The 21,473-nt window shown below is 44.1% G+C and overlaps 1 protein-coding gene across 1 annotated transcript in view; it reads right to left on the bottom strand.

The window, feature by feature from the left end:
• Window positions 1–21,473, bottom strand: part of VIT (vitrin) — a 48,220-nt gene continuing 26,747 nt past the window's right edge. The window contains exons 8-19 of the mRNA XM_051615648.1: window positions 19,935–20,141; window positions 19,265–19,315; window positions 17,578–17,616; window positions 17,423–17,479; window positions 16,728–16,790; window positions 12,814–12,861; window positions 9,609–9,671; window positions 6,673–6,820; window positions 6,366–6,469; window positions 5,641–5,867; window positions 3,024–3,537; window positions 1–2,410 (exon numbers count right to left, since the gene is read on the bottom strand). Of these exons, the coding sequence (XP_051471608.1) occupies window positions 2,232–2,410; window positions 3,024–3,537; window positions 5,641–5,867; window positions 6,366–6,469; window positions 6,673–6,820; window positions 9,609–9,671; window positions 12,814–12,861; window positions 16,728–16,790; window positions 17,423–17,479; window positions 17,578–17,616; window positions 19,265–19,315; window positions 19,935–20,141 (1,700 nt within the window). The 3' untranslated portion in view covers window positions 1–2,231. The remainder of the gene's footprint in view (window positions 2,411–3,023; window positions 3,538–5,640; window positions 5,868–6,365; window positions 6,470–6,672; window positions 6,821–9,608; window positions 9,672–12,813; window positions 12,862–16,727; window positions 16,791–17,422; window positions 17,480–17,577; window positions 17,617–19,264; window positions 19,316–19,934; window positions 20,142–21,473) is intronic.

The following is a 21,473-nucleotide window of genomic DNA, read 5'->3' on the forward strand; positions in this document are numbered from 1 at the left end:
CAAACCCTGGAGTGCCCTTTATAAGTGCTTGACCCAGAAGATAGTTGTACAGCTTCCCTGTGGAAGAGCATTTGAAAGCTCACTGTCATTGCTTGAAGTTTAAACTTTTGGAAGAAATTAAAATGCATATCCTAAATCACATGTGTGGCTCTAACTGTTGCTAATATCTTGGCCTTATGAGCTGTGCTTTCAGCTGAGCACAAGTGAAACAACTGGGGAGTCTCTGCAGAGTACCAGTCTTCTGAGCTGCAGTATGGCCAGTATGGAAAACAAGATCTGGTGATAAGCTGTTGCATTAAAATTGCAACCACAATATTAAGGGTAGCTAAAAGTTAAGACTTAGGCCTTTTTTCTCAGCTAGCCACAAATTAAACCCCAAGCAAACAGGTTTTCAGACAATAAATCTGGTGTCTGAACTGAAGTCCCCAGTAAATTCAGTTTATGTGTTTGAATTTTTTCTGGCTCATATAATGTCCTGTGTTGACAGAGAAACATGCTTGCAGTTAGAACAGTAGTGAGGGAGGTGGGTCAGGAGATGGGCTCTGCTTCTACCTAACTCCCTGTCCTTAGGAGTCTGCCTTATGTTGCCACACTAGGGAGATCATGCAGAATCTGCCGTTCTGCTTCTTAATTGGTAATTTTTTTGGCTCCTTCAGTTGAATTTCCAAATGTAATGATTTAAAAGGTTGTGCTACTTTTGTTGACAGAAGGCAGTCTGCCTTATGGCAATTTATTTAATTAACATTTTTATGTGAATAATAAACACCCTGAATCATGGTTATCAAAACTATAAATGCTATTAAAAGTAAGATGTGAAATTTGAGTTTTAATTTCTTCCCATTTCTTGTTAGTTTTACAAGCCTCAGGCAGTGTGGCTTTGGTTGCCGTAAGGTGAATGAACGTGCACGTTTTTATTGGCTCTGAAACTTCATCCCTTTCCTTTGATAACTTTGCTTAAGGAACCTGTTTTCTTACATTATGCTGGATGGAAACATAACCAGTAACTGCTGTTTCTTAATCAAAGTGGAGTTCTTTAAATCTTCTTGATGGGTCACTCCTGCCCTGCAGACTAGTGGTATGGCTAGTTCTTCACTTAAGAAACAACTGTGTGTTTTGAATAATCCAGACCTGTAGTAGGTTAATGTTGAAATAAATCCCTAAAACAGAAGGCAGTCCCAAATTTAGGAGAGCATCTCTGTGAATGCTTGAAATGCTACTTTTCCCAGTGTATAATGCAGAAGTTTAGATAATTCCCTCTTAAATCGTGTTAATGGCTCTTGAATATCTCTCCTCATGCTAGAGACTGCTATAAGCTGTTCTGAGCTGTGGTTTAAGAACAGAATGGTGATCTCAAATGCTTTTCTGATTGTGAGCCACTTAAATCCACAATTTTTCCCAGAGTTTCTTCTGTCTTCGCAATTATCCTATGGTCCTGCAGGCCTTAAGCTGCCCAAGAAAGGAGCAAGAGCTCTAAGGGGACAAGGCACTTCTTCAAATCAAATATAAATGCGGTGCTGTAGGTGACTAGATTTCAGTTCCTGTGTGTTGCCTGCTTTGTGGATGTGGGGCTTTATTCAGGTTGACAAACAGTGGTAGGGCCCCACAGCTTGACTTTTTCCTCTCAGTTACTATACATTCTCTGCTTTGGATAAATCAAAATGTTTGAGTTTACACTAGCTGAAGCTTAACTTGCTGGTAAGAGAGCTGTATGGAGAGAGTGCCTGCTTTGAAGAAGGTACTAAGATTTGAGCTGTCCCACACATACACCCCAAAAAAAAAGTGTCTGATATTTCAGCCTTGACCTGGGTGGGCAGTGCCACACAGAGGTGCTTCTGCCACTGCAGCTCACCAATGTGGCTGCTCCTTCAAGGGACCTGACTACTTCAGGAAGCTGGTGGTATGTTTTAAGGAGCTTATGTGTGCCCAAAGGTGGGAATCAGACAAGCTAGGGCTCTATATTGGAAGCAGCTTTTCAAGCAGCTCCAGTTATTTCCTCCATGTTTACTGCCTCTTTTGCTATCCATCCAAATCTGAAGCCTGCAAGGAAAAAAAAAACAAAAAAACCAAACAACAGTCTACACAGAGCATTATCATGCATAGGGTCAGAGCTGCAATCAGTCTGGAAAGTGTCAGAGAAAAACACCCCCAGTGTTTCCTGAACTGGCATTACTCCTGTGGCACTTGGCATGCCTTCAGCACGGCGCCTGAGGGTCCCGCCTTGCTTGAGTCCATCAGTTCCGTGGCTGGGAATTGAATTCTGTGCAAATGTTTTGGATGAGCTGATTTACAAAGCGGTAGAGGTTGTCAAATTCATCCACAAAGAAGGAATGCTCCTTATCAGGGTCTGTTGCAATGGCTTCCAGTTCATCTTGGGCCGCCCAAGCAACTCCAATGGAGTAAGCTATAATTCCTGGAAAGGAACCCAGAGTTTAGAGTGAGCAAAAAAGTTGTCATTGCATTAAATTCGTTTTAAGACTAGTATTGCAAACATAAATGCCAGGCCACAAAGTGTGAACTGTGAGTTGCAGTGTTCTCTCTCTTTATAAAAATGGTATTTTCAAATTGGAGGAAAGGCACAAAGCTTTTGTGCTTTGGAAGTACCTTTTGCCAACAGCAAAAAGGTTTAAACAATAGTAAAGCTTCTTTTCTGGGTCTGAACAACAGGCTTTTGAATGACTGGTTCTTGTACCAATGCAAATGTCTTACAATTGTGTTGGAAGATGTATGAGTATCCTGTCTGGAAAGCCAAAGGATACTTCCTGTGTTACTAAAATAGTAGAAATCTCCTGAGATCCACTAGACATATCTGCATTTTGCTAGATTTATGTGATTTTATTTTATTTTTTTAAGTTACTTATTCAGATAATAAAGAGATTCTGGTCTTGTTAGAGCTCATTGAGACCCCAGGGTGAGGTGCCACTCCTCTTTCATAAAGTTTCATGCAGTGCCTTCAAACTGTAGCAAACTGCATTTCTCTGACCTGGGTAAATGCCGAGGGAGCAGGTAGGGACAGAGGAGCTTACCATTTCTGTGAGCTGCCATGGCGGGTACTCTGACATCATCATAAGACCTGCCATCTGTAATGAGAATCATGATCTTTCTTTTGTTGGGTTTGGACTTGCTGAACAGCTGCTCTGAGGCGTAGCTGATGGCTGCCCCTGTGCTGGTCCCACCGCTCCAGTAACTGATCCTTTTAATAGCACTCAGCACGTCCTGCTTTGTGCTGTATTTGTCAAAGCTGAACTCGAGCCTTTGCTCGTAGGTGTACTGCACTGCTCCGATGCGGGTGTCGGTGTCTGAAATCTCAAACTCCTTGCTGATGTTGGCTACGAACTGGAGGACCGTGCGGAAATTGCTGGTGCCGACGCTGCTGGAGCCGTCGATCACGAAACCGATGTCGGCTGAGTTAAGGCAGGTCTTGCTACAAACCAGCCGATCGGTGTCGCAGACCCTCTTCACCAAGGGCTGGACCACCTTGTGTAGGCTGAACCAGCTGGGCACATTGATGGAGTAGAAACCACTTGTCCTGCACACAGCCTGCAAGGCAACACAATACAAAATGGAAATTCAGTCTGCCTGTTTCAGCTGGGGTATGTAGCTACATTGTTAATTTTAGGCTCCTGGATAGAGCAGTGCTGGAATCTGAAGCGGCCTCTCCTCCAGTCACCATCTGCTTCCCTGGGAAATGATGTCAGTGTAACATCACAGATACTTGTGTAATGCCACAGCTTTTCTTGCCTCTTTTTTTTATTTTATTTTTTTAAAGTGCTGTAGGATGGAGCTGATATTACAGTAGTAAAAGAATGTAGTAAGTTTGCCACCTGTCAAGTTTTTTTAGGTGAGTTACATTGTTTGCAGAAAAAGCATCCAAATCACAGAGCTGCTGTTAGTGTGGATTCAGTGGGCATCATTGGAGCCTGTGTGTTTGCCAAGTGGCAACTTCAGCTGCCATCATTCAGGGCAACAAGGTGAGTTTTGCCTGTGACAAACCCTACTGTCTTGAACTGAAAGCTGGGACTGAAGTTCCTTTATTCTTGCCTCATGCTCTTCTAAGCAGAAAAAAAACCAGGCAATTTTTTGTGAAAATCCAGAAAAGTGAAAAAATTCCCTTTTGTGTATTTGTTTTGGTTTTGTGGGGGGTTTTTTGGTTTGTTTTGGGTTTTTTGTTTTTGTTTTGTTGGGGTTTTTTTTGTTTGTTTTGTTTTTTACAACTGAATACCTGTAGGGAGCAGATCTGTGGGAAGCTTCTGTAGGGTTAGTGGAAGTCAGGTGAGTGTGGGTAGGAAGTAGGGTTTGGCACAGGAAAAGGAGTGGGAGAAGTCAAGTGTGGGGCTAGGGGGAGTTGTGTGGACAGGCTGGATCAAATTGTCCTTGGCTCTCCTTTTAAATGCTAATGCCACAGGTCTCTGGATGAGAATACTTTGCTAAGCCAGGCTTTATCTGTTAGCTTTGTCTGTGTGTATGTGCTTTTAAAGACCAAGGCACTGTTTTCTTGGTGCCTGGTTTTGACTTGCTTAAAGCGTAACAGTTCCAAGGGAGTTACAGTTCCCAGCAGCCTGGGCTCCTCACCATGTCCTGCTGCTTGTTCTTACTGTCTTGCTGCTATTTTAGTCTTACAGTGCAGCAGTATCAAGTCACTGTTCCCTCTTTATCATCTTATTCTGAGCCCACTCTACTCCCACTTCTGCCGTGTCCTTGGCAGGTTTGCAGAGACTCATTGTAACATTGCCCTTTTAAAAACATTAAATGCAAATGAGACTACAATCCAATTAAATGCTGACCGGAGAGAGCACAGCTCTCTGGAGCAACTCGGAAGCTCATGGGAGACTATTTCATGGCAGAGCAACACAGCTCAGATGGGAATCTGTTTTCTGAAAATGCCAGATAACTCAACCCTGCTTCCTGAGCCCAGACCAACCTGGCACTTGGTAGATACCTCCTGCCATATCTGGGTGCCAGCTTGCCCTGAAGCACTGTTGGGTAGGCAGGTACTATTAGTGCCAAATACAAATCATTCAAGGCTTGCATTCTCTTCTTTTGCTGCATACAGCAGGGATTCACTCTTTTCCAAGAGCCACTGTGAAGTCCGTAGCAGCAGAAACACGTAACAGAAAAAAATCAAGCTGTGTCAAATCAACAGTGGAAACAAAATGTCCAAGTTATCCAGTGTAGCTGAACAAATGGGATGTGCCAGTGTTGGGAGTGTCCCAACATTTGCATGTATGGGACCTGTTTGTAAATGCAACACTGGTAATAGGTTGACACAGCTCCTCAGCCTCTGCCAGGTGGGAGATGCACAGCAGGAGGCGTGTGGAAAGCTCAGGCTGCAATTGTTCTTTGTCATGCTACTGTATATTTGGAAAGCCCTTCGTCTCAGTATGACTGCAGATTTGTGCCAATGTTTAGACAGTAAAAAGCTATTTGCTCCATGATGCACCTCACACCAAAACTTTACAGACTTTATCCCCTTCCTGACTTCAGCATTGCTGCCTGGCTCTTCTTATAGGAGTCTTCAAGACAGTATAAGCAGGACAAGAAATAATCAGAAGTTGTGAGATAGAAAGGAAAAGCCCTGAAAGAAACAACTTGGGAAATGTAGTCAGAGCTAAGTGCCCAACCAGAGCCCAGCCCAGTAAGTACCTTGTCCACGAAGTCTGGTTCAATAACGTTCTGCTTCTCACTTTCAGCAGCTGCTTCAATAGTGACGAAGAAAATGTTGATCCCTGATTCTCTGGCCAGCCTGGAGGCCTCCTCCACTCGGTCAGTTGGCCACCCATCCACCAACACTACAGCCACATTGGGGGCTCCACCTCTGTTTCCATTAGCATCCAAAAAAAAGTTTTTGTTAACAAATGAAAGTGCCTTCCCTGGAATAAAAGAGGAGATGAGGATGAGTTATAGGTCTGGAAGCCTTCTGCCTGATAATATCTCACAAAATGGTAGTCAGTAAACTGATTCAAGTGTTGGACCCCTGCTGAGAGCCAAGGAAAGTGTTTTCTGTGGCTGTGTGAGCAGGAGGGGAGGTCACTGCTGTCAGTGCCAGTGACCCCTGAGCCCTCCTGTGCTGAACCACATCTGCCCCCTCCCTGTGCCCCAGGGGGCTGAAAGCAACAAGCTGGGTTAGCAGGTATCCATGACATGTTGGTGGGACCTGCCTGAGAGGGGAAAGGTAAATCCTGTCCACTTGCAATGGACTTGCAGTGCCCTGGACAAAAGCAGGCAGGTCACAGGGGGAACTGTATCCCTTTGACAACCCCACCCTCATGCTGTGCACCATTCAGCCACAGCCTCCATGCCTTGACTCTAGAACCCAGGTTCTGTAGCCCTTCCCAAGTTGAGGTTGTACAAGCAACCCCATCACCTACCAACATTGGAAAGTCCACCTTTCTGTGGGATTTTCTCAATGGCATTTCTAAGGTCCTTGGAGTTGGCATAAGTTTTTAAGTTGAATTCTGTGGATGGGTCATCTCTGAAAGTAGAAATGAGAGCAATTGTCAGGTTTTTTTGCTTCACATGCAGCTATACAAAAGATACAGGACCTGTCTGTGCTACTTGGCTCCTCCATATGAGCCGGAGTGAGACATTTAGCATGAGTCAGCCACAGAGCTACAGCTGCCAGAATGTGCAGTCATACCCTGCAGCAATGGGAGTAGCTGCACAAGAAGCTCTTACCCGTACTGAACAATGCCCATCAGAGGACCAGTGCTGCCAACGCCAAGGGCTTGAGCCATGTTACTGAGGAACTGCTTCTGGAGCTGAAAGCGGCGTTTACCAATGCTCCAGCTCCCGTCCATCAAGAAGGACAAATCAACCTTGCAATCTGAGGAGAGACAAAGAAATGCAGAAAATATTTTCAGTCCTTGCTGGTAGCTTTGCTGCTTGTGAAGAACAAAGACCTAAAAAGTCTGCATCCAGTGACTGGTGCTGTGCAAGCTCTGCCTAAAAGCCTTTGACAAGGACAAGTCATAGATGGGGCTCAAGTCTGTCCTGCTCATTGGTAGACGTGGTTCTTGGTATGATTTTTCTCCCATAAAATATCCAGGATGAGTGACAAAAGAGCAAGAAGCTGTCTCCAGGAGTCAGTCTGGGAGAGCACCATGTTTGGGAGCTAAGAGAAGAGGCCAGCCATGCAGGGGCAAGCTGGCTTGTGCCCTGTGCCCTCAGAACTGTGGCTGGGGCTTGGTCAGCTTTATTCACAGCCCAGAGGTGGTGAGAGTTTGTAAAGCCAGACAAGACCTTTGGATTTTGCAGTCTGGCCACCTGCAGAGCACAGGGATTTCCTTGGATTATGCTTTTGCAGGCTTAATTTATATAATAGATATAACAAGAACAGTTCTTCACATAATATGTTAATGCTGCTTAGAAGGGAGGGAAGAACCCACTCAGTTCCCTATACATGTGATGCCTGGGATGTGCCTTTGGGCAAGGGACATTGTGGGTTCTCTTCAAGGAGCTACTGACAGCAATCCTGGCAACTCTGTGCTGCTGAATGAGAACCATTCAGCACCTTCATTCTGGGCTGGAGATAACTGTGTGGATGATGATTTCTCTTGGTGTTTTGAGATTGATGGGGGTTTCCTTGCATGTAGCTGGGGGCTGATACGTGTGGCAGCAGCAGCAGCAGCCACAGAGTGCTGTTGTTCATTGCCTCTCTGGGCTGAAAGCAATATTCTAGAAAAGCTACGCCTGCACCCAAACAAACCCTTCCCTCTGATTACACAGATGAACCTCATCTTTGTGTTCCTGCAAATGCTGTCTTCATCACTTCCAGCCCGCTTTTACGTCTCTGCAAGTTAGTGGTAAAACATTCATCAGTTGGACTGCAACCAGGAGTGGGATCAAAATTTGGCTTAACTAGAGTGCTAATTAACATTTTCCCCCTCTGGCGTCTGGGTCATCCCCATCACTTTCTTTCCCTTCGATGATGCCTCCTACCAATCACACTGTCCAAAATAGTGTGTTTTAATCATTAGGTAGCCCGAAGGCTACAAAGCGCCAATTGTTCTTACTGGCTTATGCAACCGCCTCCCATCTCATTACCTTCAATTTTTTGTCCCATAGCTGTCTGGTTTTCTAGTTTTAATCATGCTGAATTAGAGAAGCGTGACTGAGAACTGTGTTTGTTCACAGCAGATCGTGGGGCAAGGGCGGGAACCCACAACAAATAATAATACCTCAATTAACAGCCAAGTTTTCCTGAATTTCCTGTCCTTCAAAGGGAGCTACACCATGCGGTCTATATGTGGAAAGTGGGGGAGATGGTTAGCCAGCAGGGTCTGGGCATGTAAAGATTTACATACACTTATATATAGATTTAACTTCTGGGAAGGATTCAGACAGCAGGAGCATTTCAGTGCTGGGACATCAGTGGGACTCTGCAAGAGCACAAGCTAAAGGCACTACGTGGAGAGCTCAGCTCTCCGATTCGCAGGAAGGCGAGACCTGAATTATAGCTTTTATGGTCCTAGAGGTATCAGCAGGAGGAGAGTTTTGATTCTGGTGTGCCTTATCTCAGTTCAACTGCTGGAAACACAACTGTGCTTGCCTGCTTCTCTGCTACACGGAGCTCTGCTTTCCTGCGGTGCAATTGGGTCTGTAGGGCAGATCCTGCCCTTCTTCTTCTTGTTTCCCTTGTTTCTGTGTCAGTTTTAGGTGCATTTGACATCTTTGATTAGGGAAAAAATACTTTTAAATATTAGGAGGAGCACCTGGGAATGTACAGACAGTAGCTAATGTAAAGAGTTCATGAAATGCCAGTTCTGTGAGACATGTCATTCAGCTGCTGGAGGATGGGCAAGAGAGGAGCCCAGTGGGAGGGTGAAGCCCCCTCTCCAGGGCAGCCTCCCATGAGGAGGTGGCAGACAACCCCATCTCTCCCCTCAGAGCTTGCTTTCTCTTTTTTCTTCCACTCTGGGCCTGATCTAAAGATGAGTTAATGGACAATTCTACCTTTAATTATAGAAGGCTGCAGAAGATTTCCTTCTCAGAGCAGGGGACCCTACATCTCCATCTCCAGGCTGCGGGATTCTCTGTGCTCCCTCTACGTCCCCTCCTTTTCTTGCTGCAGCAGGCGCTGGGTCCCTCTCTCAGGTGGTTTCTTCCCTCCCACCCACTGCTGTGGGATGGGTGTCTGCACTCAGCATAGCCACGGGAGCCTGCTCTGGTCAGCAGGGCTCGCTCATCTAACCTTGGCCGCAATTAGCCACGGGAGCCTGCTCTGGTCAGCAGGGCTCGCTCATCTAACCCTGGCCGCAATACATTGGTTTGCTGTCCTGGGCCACTGAAACCCCAGAGTGAAGCTCTGCATCCCGGGAACATTGAGGTGATACTGCCCAGGAAGAGGTAGCAGTGAGCAGCCACCACCCCCCTGCAGGTAAGCTAAACCTTTGCTGTTTTTTCCATCTCTGTAGAAGCAAAAAACAATTCTGTGTATGAGAGGGGTTGGCAGAGAGCACTCGCTGTTCCTCTGCAAGGGAAAAATACATTTCTGGAGTTTCCTAGGCTTTCTTGAAAACTTCCCTTTTGCTATTTAATTGGAATGCATTTTAGCAATGTGTAACTAAAAAAATTGTATTGCTTAATTATGAAATTAATTCTGAAGTACGTACTTGGGTTCCCCTGGGAGACTGGCTCCAGCGGCTTTGGATTCAATTCTTCCTTGGAACTGAAGCCTAGAGAGAGAAAGGAAAGGTTCCATCAGTGCGTGCTTGGTGGCTGCCCCCATTCTGGAAGGAAGCAGGCAATGGGGTGGCTGCAGAGTCCCCCCTGGCCTAAGAACTGGTGTAGGAGGGAAATGAGGATGGGATGCACATCCTTGGAACTTATCTTTCTCCGCCTATATCATTCTAGAATAAAACAAGAGCCAACAGATTTCTAGATGTTCCACCAAAATTTCTGAAAGCACCAACTTTGACTCCCCTTTGTGAGTCTGTCCCCTCACTGCAAGGGCTTGGGAGCAGTGTGCACAAGTAGAGGTTTCCTCAGGTCCAGACGCTGGTGGCTATGGTTCCAGGGTGGTGATGTCCCAGCTCTTTGCCCCTGAGAGAACTGGCACTACAACCCCACTGGCTCACCTTGCCTCACCTGTGCTTTACAACGAGTTGCACAATGTCTGAAGGAGACAAGCAACACGGGTAGAGGAAGAGAGTGAATTTCGTGCTTAGGCTGGTGTGTGTCCATGGCTGCTACTTGGATAAATGTGAAGGGTGGCGGCTCAGCAGCCAGGTGAAGTAAAGCAAAGGAACGGGACCTGCAGGGGAGCACTTTGAAGGAAGTGGCCACAGGGACCCTTGGAGCTACAGGCTCAAGTGTTTCTTTCAGATTGGGGCTGGACTGTGCACTTGCATCTGGTGACTCTGCCATTCCACCAGCAGCCATGGCCTCCCAAACCCAGGAGAGGAAAAGCTCACCAGTGTGATTTGGCAATGTCCCCTATTGGCCTTGCTTTGCCTGTATGTAAATGCCTGCAGGAGCAGTCCCACAGATCTGTTCAGGTGGTACAAATCAGCCCCGCCTGCCAAAAACAGAGAGCCCTCTTCTTGCCAGGTACCCTCCCACCTGCTCCTGCCCCACCACCAGCCCCCATGCTTGCCTGGTGTTGGTGGGATGCCAGGAGAAGGGGGAAAGTGGAGTTAAACTGAGAAGATAGAAAAAGGTTAATGATGGGCTGGACCAGCTCCCTGACACAGGTCACCCTGTGGCCATGCAGGTGCCTGAGCAGATGGTGACTGGGAGACAAGGCAGCCCTTTTTCTGGCAGCACTGGCTTATGGTGGGTTTATCTGATGTAGAAGTTGTGGGTGACATGAGACAAAGGAAGCAATGACTTGGATCCATACGTAGCCTCTCTTTGTCAGCCACACAATTGTATCTCCTTCTTTAAAACCTGGAGTAGCCTTGCCCTCCTGACTATGTCTGCTCCAGTACAGTTTTTAATTACATGGGCACATAACAGTTCCTCAGTAATAGAACAAAGCCATGCTTCACCCTACAGCCTGCACACCATATACCTCACATGTGCCAGCTTGGTATCCCATATGTGCAATTCCCCCACTTGCCTTGTTTGCAGAACAGAAAGTAGGTGGATTAAACACTGCAGTGAAATTAGATATTAACATGTGCCATTCATTTCAGCAACTAAATTGTATAGGGAAGCTAATTCCTAGTTAACTGCCTCATGCATTTATCTGCATCCAATAAAATCTGTGTTCCTTACCCAGCCGTACAGTTGACATTAGCTTGGTTGGCACAGAAAGCTGAAGTGTAGGCAATGCAGCATTTTCCATTTTTATTTGCTGGTACAATTACCAGTTCCTGAAGGTTGTGGGTCAGCTGGCTGATTTGTGCTTAGTGTAAAAATAAGGTCACCACCAAATAACCTTCCCCAACTAACTGGGGAGGTGGTCAATCTCTATGGGCCTCCCTGTTCTGCCAGTCCAATTTAATGTTGTTATTGCTATGGGAATTTCAACTCGCTGCATGGGCAGTCTACTCCATGCTAATTAAAGTTCCCTTCACTGATTTTCACAGCTGTCCATGCTGATTAAACTTACTGTTCATTTCAGTATGACAGCAGTGACTACATCCACATTAGTAACATTCCTTTGAAGTGACAGTCTGAATTCACTAGACTTTATCACACTAGTCTATGCAGGGAATTCAGTTGCTGAGAAACTAGTGATACAGCATCTCATCCTCATGCCCCACCTCTCATTGCATTTACTGTCATTTTCTGCCTCAAAATACCCCTCTGCACCCTGGCCCTAATGCTGTAGCTTTTTCTAAAGAAGCACTCTGATGGCTTAGGCTACAGGGGATACAAACACTTCCTCTCTCTGGCTCAAACTGCCAGTGCTGGAGAAGGGAGAACTGCTCATGTTTGGGAAGGTGCAAACTTGGTCTGAACAGGCATTGCTGCTAACACTGGATTTGCAAACTAATGCATATGGACTAGGCTGCTCGTGACAGCAAGTGTAAGGTTTGGTCATAGCTGAGCTTTGAAGTAAGCAGAGTGTTCAAGGGAATGGTCTTTGCAAGGACCACCAGCACAGCCCTCTCCAGCAACAAAAATGGTGATGGAAAAGATACTTATATTGGATGGTCCAGCCCCTTGTAAGAGAGAGGGTGCCCTCTCATGAACTGGCCTGTAGTTTGTGTAGTCTGCTTTAAATATTCTCAAGGAAAGGGATTCTTCAAATATTGAATGCATAGAATCTGCAGTCTGTAGCTGCTCCTGGTTAAGGGTTGTCCAAACCTTGGTCTTGTTGCTACTTGAGCCTGCTACAAATGTAGCAGTTTTTTTCACCTCACCAGTAATCATAACAATGTTGTCGTCCCCTATTGTCAGTTTTTAAGGTGAAAAAATTTCAATCATACTTACTATTCTTTACACATGGCATAAACCCTCCTTTTCCTATGTGAACCTTTCTTAAGTACATTGACATCAGAATAATCTGTCATCTTCATGGACTGCAGCTCTAGACTGCAATCCCAACTGTGGCATTCCCAAAATAGTTTCTTATTTACAAATGGATTTCAGTAGCTAGAACTCCTTTCCTCCAGTGTAGCTGCCACCTCTTTGCAGAGCTCATCTGTTCTGCTTCTGCTTTAGGCAGGAACTTCAGACTGGTGCAAACACAGAATAATTTTAACTACTAAGATGTAAATTACATACCTAGTTTATAATTTTAAATACTGTAATTAGTCTTTAAAATGAGATTGTTACCAGCAGAGTCATGGGCCTAATTAATAGATTTAGCTTTCCCCAAGAGTGTCGGAAACCAATTATTCCTTACTGTATGCTTTCAATATTTACCTGGGTCAAAAAGGCTCAGTCCAGGTTTCCACGAGTCTGTTTCCATTGCTTTCACACATAAAAGAGATGAAAAATTATTACTGAAAATAATGGAATCCCCTGAGATTACAAAATCCTGACTCAATTTAGAAAGTTCCATTTATACAGTGAAGCATCATTAACAACTATGATCATGCTAAGGAAACCAGTAAACCTGGAAACCTTTATGCACACATTAGAAGCCATATTTAGAAGCCTCATATAATTGCCTCCAGAGCACTAATCTCTTATTACTTAAAACATGCCTCTTTAGATCTGTTTTGGTCTTTTCCCTCTAAATTACATTGATACTGAGGCAAGTATGCTGACTTCAGTATAATTTTGCTTGGCTTAGATTTTTCTCCACAGAAGATCTCCAGATACCTCTCACCTACAGATTTCTGTATCCCCACAGAAAATCAAAGAAGTTGTATAAATTTTGCTTGCAGCCAATCAGACATTTAAAACTTAATCAAAACTCCTGCTTTCATAGATAAACCCCAGAGTGTTTTTGTTTTTGTAGCCAGCTGAAGAGCTTTCCCAAAAAGGGATATTTTTCTCTGGGTTACAGCCAGATGTAAACCCTTGCAGCTGATTAGGACAAGAACAGTACCAAGGAGCACTGGTGAGATCCTTGACCCCTCACAGTCTATCTCCAGGTTTGTTTGCTGTGGTTTACAAAGACATGCATCTCAGGCCCATGGAAGCCATACTGCCTCCTGCACCTGACTTTCCCTACTCAGACTGGCAGCTGGTGAACCACAGTGTAGGTTTGGGAACCACAATAGAAGTTTGGAAAAATTCATGGTTTGCCAGTGTCCTCCATTCTAGTGAGAGCACTGACCTTGTCCTTAGGTTGCCATCCCAGCAGGAGCTATCAGCTTCTCTTTGGGAGGGAGACATACTGCATGAGCTAGATGGCTGAATAAGATGGGTGGTGTCCCTTCGGGTAGGAGGAACCCTCTCATGTTTTATTGCTAAGGTGATTTTTTCAGACCTCCTTATGCTGAGGACTAAATAGACACCCTATGAAAAATCGAAAAACTGAGGAAAATGAAGAGCTGAGGAGTCAGTGAGTCACACAGAATGTTTTTACAGCCCTCAGCAGAGTGGAACTAGGGGTGCAGGTTACAGAGCAGGAGGACCCTATCCATTGGGAAGAGCTGGTGTTCATTTGTTATCAGAGTGGCCCATATGACTCCTGAATGCTGTTAATGAGAAGAATGAGAGATTACAGTTAAACCAGCTTGTAAGCAGATATTATCAAAAGGTGTGCTTCACCCTTCCAAGGCGGAGAAGCATCCAGTGGCTATGAAAAGATTCATGTGAAACTATGTTTTCAGCCTAACCTGCTGAAAAAAACCAAACAGCCAAAGAGCAAATAATAAAGAAGACCTGGCACTTGGGGAGTTTTCTTAACAGATATGCTGCTGTGTGAGTTGCAGTGGAAAACGTGCTTAAAGCAGTAGGAGCTGCACAGCATGTGGAACCCCCCGAGGAGCTGCGCAAAGATCTGCCCATCTTTTTTCTTCTTCATAAGCAGGGATGTGAGCTGAAGGATGCAGAGCAACAGAATGTGCCCATCCCACATATCACAGGTTTGCTTCTGTTACCAGCTCATGGCCAGGCACCGCTCTCAGAGCACAGGCTCCTCTAAATTCTCTGACTGTTTAAGCTCAAAAAAGTACAGATGCTTTTCAGAAATACAGAGTGAGAAAAAAGCAAAGACTGCTTTTTGTCAGTAGGAGCAATGATGAAATTTTTCTAGATTCACTCTTCTTAAGAACTACTTCAACTCACACAACCGCAGGTGCTCTAGTCTGTCCAAATATATATGGGTGAGAGCTGTCTACTGCTTCTTTGAGCAGTCTTCTCAGGGCTCACACCCTTTTGAAACTTTCTGTGGTGAGAAATTCCCTGTGTTTTCCTTCTTAATGAAGAAAAGCACTAGATAAGTGCCAAGGATTAGGGGAGCTGTCTGCAAATAAATCAGAATATGCAGCTTTCTGAGAGACCTGTAAATGCAGGCAAAAGCTCAGTTTCTTGCAAATACTGTTGGACACAGAATGATGAAAATTCTCACTGAAATATGTACCTGAAAGGGAAATGATTATTCTTACAATTAGCTAGGGCTTTTTTTTTTTTTTTTTTTTTTTTCCTTTTTTTTCCCCCTTAATGTTGCCCATAAAAACCAAGGGTTGTTTTAAAATATTTCAAGACTGGTCTTTACAAAAAACAAAACCAAAAACAAACAACAACATAAAAAACCACAACAAACCAAACCAAAACCACTACCACCACCACTCTTCAGTATAATGGTCTTGAAAAAAAATTCTGGCCTAAGTGACTATGTGATTTCAAGAGAGTTAATGTGCATTGGTAAGAGCTTGGAAGAGTTGGGACCTCTGAAGAACGTGCAGCTAGAATCTGTGCAAGCAACCAGTGTGTCGGGATGGGTGTTCTCCCAGCACAACTTTTTGCTAACCTGAGCCAGTGAGAGGAAATTCAACAGCCCAGCCAAACCTGCAGAACTGACCACTGTTGTTTGCAGAGCAGCATGTGTGCACTTGGTAGGATCAAGAAAAACAATTCTCCTTTCCAAAAAAGCCAGGAGTTGTTCAGGAATTTCCCTTTGATCATTAGAAAAACTGGCTGCTTGGAAGCAACACATCCAAGCTGCCAAAACCTGGGCTGAAAAAAAGATCAGGACTCATCAGGAATATGGCAAGTATGTGTGGGTTTTTTCCTTCTTGTTCTGTGGTGAAGAAAACAGAATAATTCATTATGGTAATTTGTGCTTTGTAATCACCTTTGGGGGGACCTTGAGATGCCTTAAGCCATTAGGTGGGCTGTGACTTTGATTTAAACAAGACTCAGCTCTGTGTGCCCCTGCTTCTATGGTGAAGTTTTGGCTAGCCTGAGGGTTAGCCAGCACACCCATTGGACCAGATGTTAGGGCTATTCCCATTTCAGCCCAGCCAGGAAGGCAGGTCTGCCACCCCAGGCTATCCGACCCTGTATGTGGTGTCACATAATTAGTGCATTGCCATGACCAACATGTTTACAGGCAACATATTTGCTCTGCTGTTTAGTCTGGGAAAATATTGCCCTTCTGTCTCCTCTCTAAAGGTGGGCATTGGATTTTGACAAGGGCAATGGGTACTGGGGGGGGCCACCAAAAATGTGTGATCAGAAAAAAAGAAGTTACTGTGACACCCAATGGCCAAAAAACAAGGAAGACAAACATGGATGGAAACCAGAAGGAGGAGGAAACTGAAACAAGGAAGAGAGGAATAAAAGTGAGGCAACAGAGTAAATCTTAGAAGAATAAGTGTATTTGTTTAAGTACATTGTAACTGAGTACTCTGGAGCCCTGGGAAGTTGCTGGTGGCCTTGCAGAGCGGCTGCTTACTGGAGGAGGATGGTGAATTGCACAGCCAGGGAGGAAAGAAAGGATAGGTGATGTTTCTACCCTCAGTATTAGAGGCAACCTTTGTGGTCACAGTCAGCTTGGAGGCTCCTAGGAACAACAGGAACAGAAGATTTAGCTCAATCTAAAACCTGATAGGCTGCACAGAGCTGTTTTTGTGCGTGTGTTGTGGTTTTTTTTGTTGTTTGTTTTTTTGTTTCTCATTTTGACTAACAAATAAGGAAAATTGCAATCACTGCACTAGATGTTGATTCCCACGGCCTGAAACAACAGCTCACCACTGACCGAGCTGTTTTTTCCTTTTTGCACTCAGGAAGCTGCTAGTTGTCATTCAGTCCATGAGGCTTGCCCTGGTCCTCCTCCAGGACACTTGAAAACTATCTGTCTAGTACTGCCTGGGTCCTAATTTGGGGTTGCTAAAACTGTGTAAGAGAACAGAAGATCTGCTGCTAGCAATCTTGCTCACCCAGGTGGGCTGGAGAGCCAGCAGCCCTCCGGAAGGCAGCATCAGGCTCTTGGCGCTGAATACCTGCATGATTCAACAAAGAGGTGAGAGGTTAGACACCAACATGCCAGGAGAAAGAAGCACAATTGCAAGGGATGCCATGCCCCCAAACTGTCTTTCTGCATGTTTTCAAACTGAACAGAAAATGAAGATGGAAACTATGGCTTTAAAATTAAAAAATAATATAAAAAATATTAAAAGCTGAAAGAGGTTGGCAAAAGCAGAAGAGTTAAAATGTTAGTAGGTGCTGCACAGTGCAACTGTTAACTGGTGCAACAGGACAACTGGTAGTGGGTCCTGAGATCCTGATCATTCTCAAGGCCTGGAAACTGAAAACACGTGTTTCCTCTCTAAGTCAGACCTTCATGCCCCAAACTTATTCAGACACAGAGTTCCCCTCTCATTTTGCAACAACAAATGTTATAAAAGATCTTTACAAATAATTTTAGAATACTATTTTGAGAAGAATTCTAGGTTTAATTATTCCTGTTTCATTTTTTTCCTAAAAGTTAGGCCAGTGTGATTTCTGCTTTCATTGCATCCTGCAATGAGTGTAGTTAAGAGTGAAAAACTCTGCATTACTGCATGACTCAGTAGATGGGAGTGGTGGAACTAGCTACGAGGAGGAATTAGAGAAGGGATTGTAATACCTTTACCTGCACTGGGTCGTAAAATATTCCTGTTACTTGGAGAGGTGGAAGTGCCCCTGAATGCTTTGAAAATAATATGTTGGTTAGTACACGGAACTTAAACACAAGGTTTTCTAGTATTCTAGCAATACAAATATGCTAATTATTAATTTAAGACATACCTGTATTCTGTCCTCTTCCTTGGGCAGCCTGAACCTGTCCTAAGTAGACATCAAAATGGAAAAATGTGATTTATACCATGTTTGGTTCAGAACTATTGCCACCTGGGTTTTTCATTGAGACTTATTTAATAGCTGTCAGAGTTAATGGTTCATATGTAGAGAGTTTTCATTGATATACATTCTCAGTTGTTAAGTACATATTTTGAGCCCACTTATGAAAGATTTGCCTTGCTCTGTTTGTCGTATAGATTAGCCTAGTGAATATTCCTTTCCTTTGTGAATATTACTTTTACAGGTCTCTGGTCTGCATTTAAAAGGTTTGTAGTTACTGCTGTGATTTGCTTTCCCATGTCACTTAACTTCTCTAACGCACTCTGCTTATCTATGTTTGTTTCTGTTTCAGTACCATCCAATTGTACTGGTTGTGTGAGGAAGATTAGGTTTATTTTTTTTACTAAAGGTTTGGTCTTATTAAAGACAAATACAACCTTCCCACTGATTTCAGCAGTGCCAGAACTTTATCCTCAATGTGCATCTCTCAATGATTGGGGAACCTCAAACATGTTTTCCTAATTGGTATTAAAGACAGTAGTGGCCTCTTTGCTCAGCCTGCTGGAATAGGAAATAGAAAGACAGCAAGAAGCTGGACCAGGTTTGCAAGCACATTAGGTACTAAATGATGCAGATTCCCACTGTACTTAAACCTCTTTGCATTTAGTTGTCACTTCTCTAAATCCTGCCATGTGCATATCTGCACATTTGACTTGGGTAAGATTAAGCTCTCCAGCCCCTGCCATGATTCTGGGCTTGCAGCTAAGTTTGACTTAACAATGCTTTCCTCCAGACCTGAATTGCCCAAAAGGCACCTTCCCTGTCATGTGCTTGTCTCTGAATTAATTGGCAGCAAGGATGGCCACAGTTACATATGTGAGAGCAAAGCTGAGCTGGAGGCACTCAGAAATAGCAATAAGAACCTATCAGAGCATAAAACCTTGTGATGGCCTAGCTCTCTTTTCACTCAAAAGCAATCATATCCCCATTCTCAGAAACCTGCAAACAGTTGAAAATATTCTCCTTTAATTGACAGCACAGCTGAGCAATTACACATTGTGTGGGAAAACACCTCTTAATACTTGCATTGCAGGCTGTGAGTTGGAATGGGGGCTGGCTTCTGAACTGAGATGCAGAGCCCTGAGAAGCTGCCACTCAGCTCTCAATAACAGGAGTGGCACACCAGGAATAACATCACAGTTATGCCAGGCTCAGAACCAAAGCCTGAGGTTTTCAAAAGATCATTGGTTTAGCATAAGTCAGCATTTCAGAGCTCTCAGCCCTAAGTTTGGACAGCTATGCAGTCCTCTGCATCATGTGTCTTATAATGAAGTCAAGTCTTCACCCTCTGAGAGGGTGAGAACAAAGCAGTAGGAAAATACAATTCAAGCAGCACAAGCTTTGTCTCCAGTGTTGTGAAACCCAGCATTTGTCAAGGCTGAAATGCACAGATATTCACTAGAAAGGCTTCCCCAGAGCTGTCAGTAATCAGTGTCTGTGGCATTCAGGCCAAGTGTCTATTTTTCAGTTGAGATCCAGGCTTGGATTCAGTCATTGAGTTTGCTGAGGTTTGAAAGGTTATTGAATCATTGCTGCCTTAAAATACACTGAACTCCATGCCTTGTGGTATACTTACTTGATGCTGCAGCTACCACAGATGAATATGCTGGGTGGATACTGCTAGAGCCTAAAAATAAGATATTTTATTTGTCAGCTATTGAACCAAAGAATTAAATGGAGAATGAAAGATGAAGGAAAACCAGGTATGCAAAAATACTATAAGAATTTCCTCACAGTGTTTAAAACTTTAAAATTCAAAAACACTAACAAAAAGTATAACTTCAGTTTATTCAAAGTTACCACAAAATTAGTTCTAAAAGGAGTCTTGACCTATTTGTTGAACTCTTAGTCTAGACACATGTATCAAAGAACTATTAGTTGACTCTTACACCTGAACAGCTTGGCAGCATTTAAGTATGAAGAACTTACTCCCACAAATCAGTTTATATCCTAATATATTATATGTGAACATAAAGACTAGTCGTAAATTTACTGCATATGAGCTTTCATCTCTGAGAATCTACACGTTTGTGTTTATGTGAGACACACTAATTTTGTATGTATCTCAAAGGTACGACTCTTTATTCCAGCCTATCTGTTGGAATTTTTTCATCCACTCCTAATATTTATACATTGAATTACTGAATTCAGGATCCACTAAAATATGGAATATATAACTGCATGTCTTAAATTTTAGGAAAGCTGTAGGTCAAGAGGAAGGCAATTCAAACATCCATGCTACTGACCTATATCTCTGAGCCTGTGCAGTCCAGGTCGAGTCTTGGCTGCAGCAGCAACTATTGTGGTTCTGGCTATGGCAGGTGTTGTGGTTGGCTTTGGTGTGGTGGTGGAAGGATCTGTCGTGGTGGTGGTTGGTGTTGGGGTTGTGGTGGCCATCTGTGTAGCTGGTGTCGGCACAGGAGATGTCTGGTACTCTTTGCGGACTGTGTCCCCTGTAGGAACATTGACATGGTCACTGCAGCTGGATGTGTGACGTGCAGGAAAGCATCATTAACAGTGCTCGCTGATTAAGGTGATCCAGCCACCGGTCTTCTCCTCAGGATATCTACAAGCATCCTCATCCGTGGAGCCATTAGTGCTTTCATTGCTGTGTAGCATGTGTGGCTGTGTAGCACATGTGCCTGTGTGACACAATATCACACCACTCTCCAGGAGGTGCTGACAACAGCCTGTTGCAGCCCTAGTGTTTCCCCTACACTTTGCTTTGGCTAGGAAGACCTGTCAACCTGACAGATGTCTCAGACCTAAGAAATGGTTTGACCAGCCAGTTGCAGTTTCCAGTTTTCCATCATCTTTTCTCAGAGTAATTAAGCAGTTACAAAGTCCATAAAAATGGAAATTCAACATCTGGAAATAAAAGATGGCTGTTCTTAGTCACAGACCAGAATAAAATATGTGTTGCTCAACACAGCATGAATGCTTTTGGTAGAAAAATGGCTTTCAGTTGTTTTGGGGAGCAGGTCAGAGCCAGAGTAGAGAGTATTAGGGCTTCAGCTGAGGGGAACTGAGGAAGAGTACCACCTGGGAGGTGCCAATTTCATCCCACTTTGACTCATCTTACAGTAGCTGCTACTTTTTAAAATGTATCATTTGTTGTGAGAACAGTGACAATTCTAGTTGTAAAATTTGCATCCTACATATCCTTATACAGAATCGTTAACATGTTCTTTCAAGTTATGGTCTTGAAAAAGAGCCTTCTGTGTTGTCTTCTCCATCTGCCAAGAAAAAAAACACGCTAAACTATATTCCATATTCACCTCAGTCTTGTTCCTCTCCTCCCTGCCCATAGCCCTGGGGATGGCCTGACAGACTGAGTGCACTGAAAGGGAATGCTGCACAGTCTGTTCTCTGCTGCACAGCACAAGCTTGTATTTTATTGCTGGATGTTCTGCTTTTGGAAAGCATCATCACGAGACTGCCTGGTGGATTAATTACTGCCTAACACTAGCCAGTGAAAAACTCAGATCTCAGACAGTTTTAATGGGATAGTGCTGAAAGAGAGCTCAGAAAAAAACCCAAAACAACTCAGCTGAAGAAATCAGCATGAATGGTCCTCTTTGGGCTGAATGGTGCCCTGCTCCAGACTGCTGTGCTAAAAGAAAGAGGGCAGAGGGCACAGTGATTCTTCCCCTACGATCTGGTGCTGCAGGAGAGGGGAGCAGGCACATCGGCTGGCGTAATAGCCCAGGGCCAAGAAGCTGGGAGCTAAAAGTGGCAGGAAGCAGCATAGTAAGAGCAGAGAAAAGCTGTTGCCTTGGTGCATA

Source organism: Apus apus, chromosome 3, assembly GCF_020740795.1.
Source record: "Apus apus isolate bApuApu2 chromosome 3, bApuApu2.pri.cur, whole genome shotgun sequence".
Classification (NCBI taxonomy): domain Eukaryota; kingdom Metazoa; phylum Chordata; class Aves; order Apodiformes; family Apodidae; genus Apus; species Apus apus.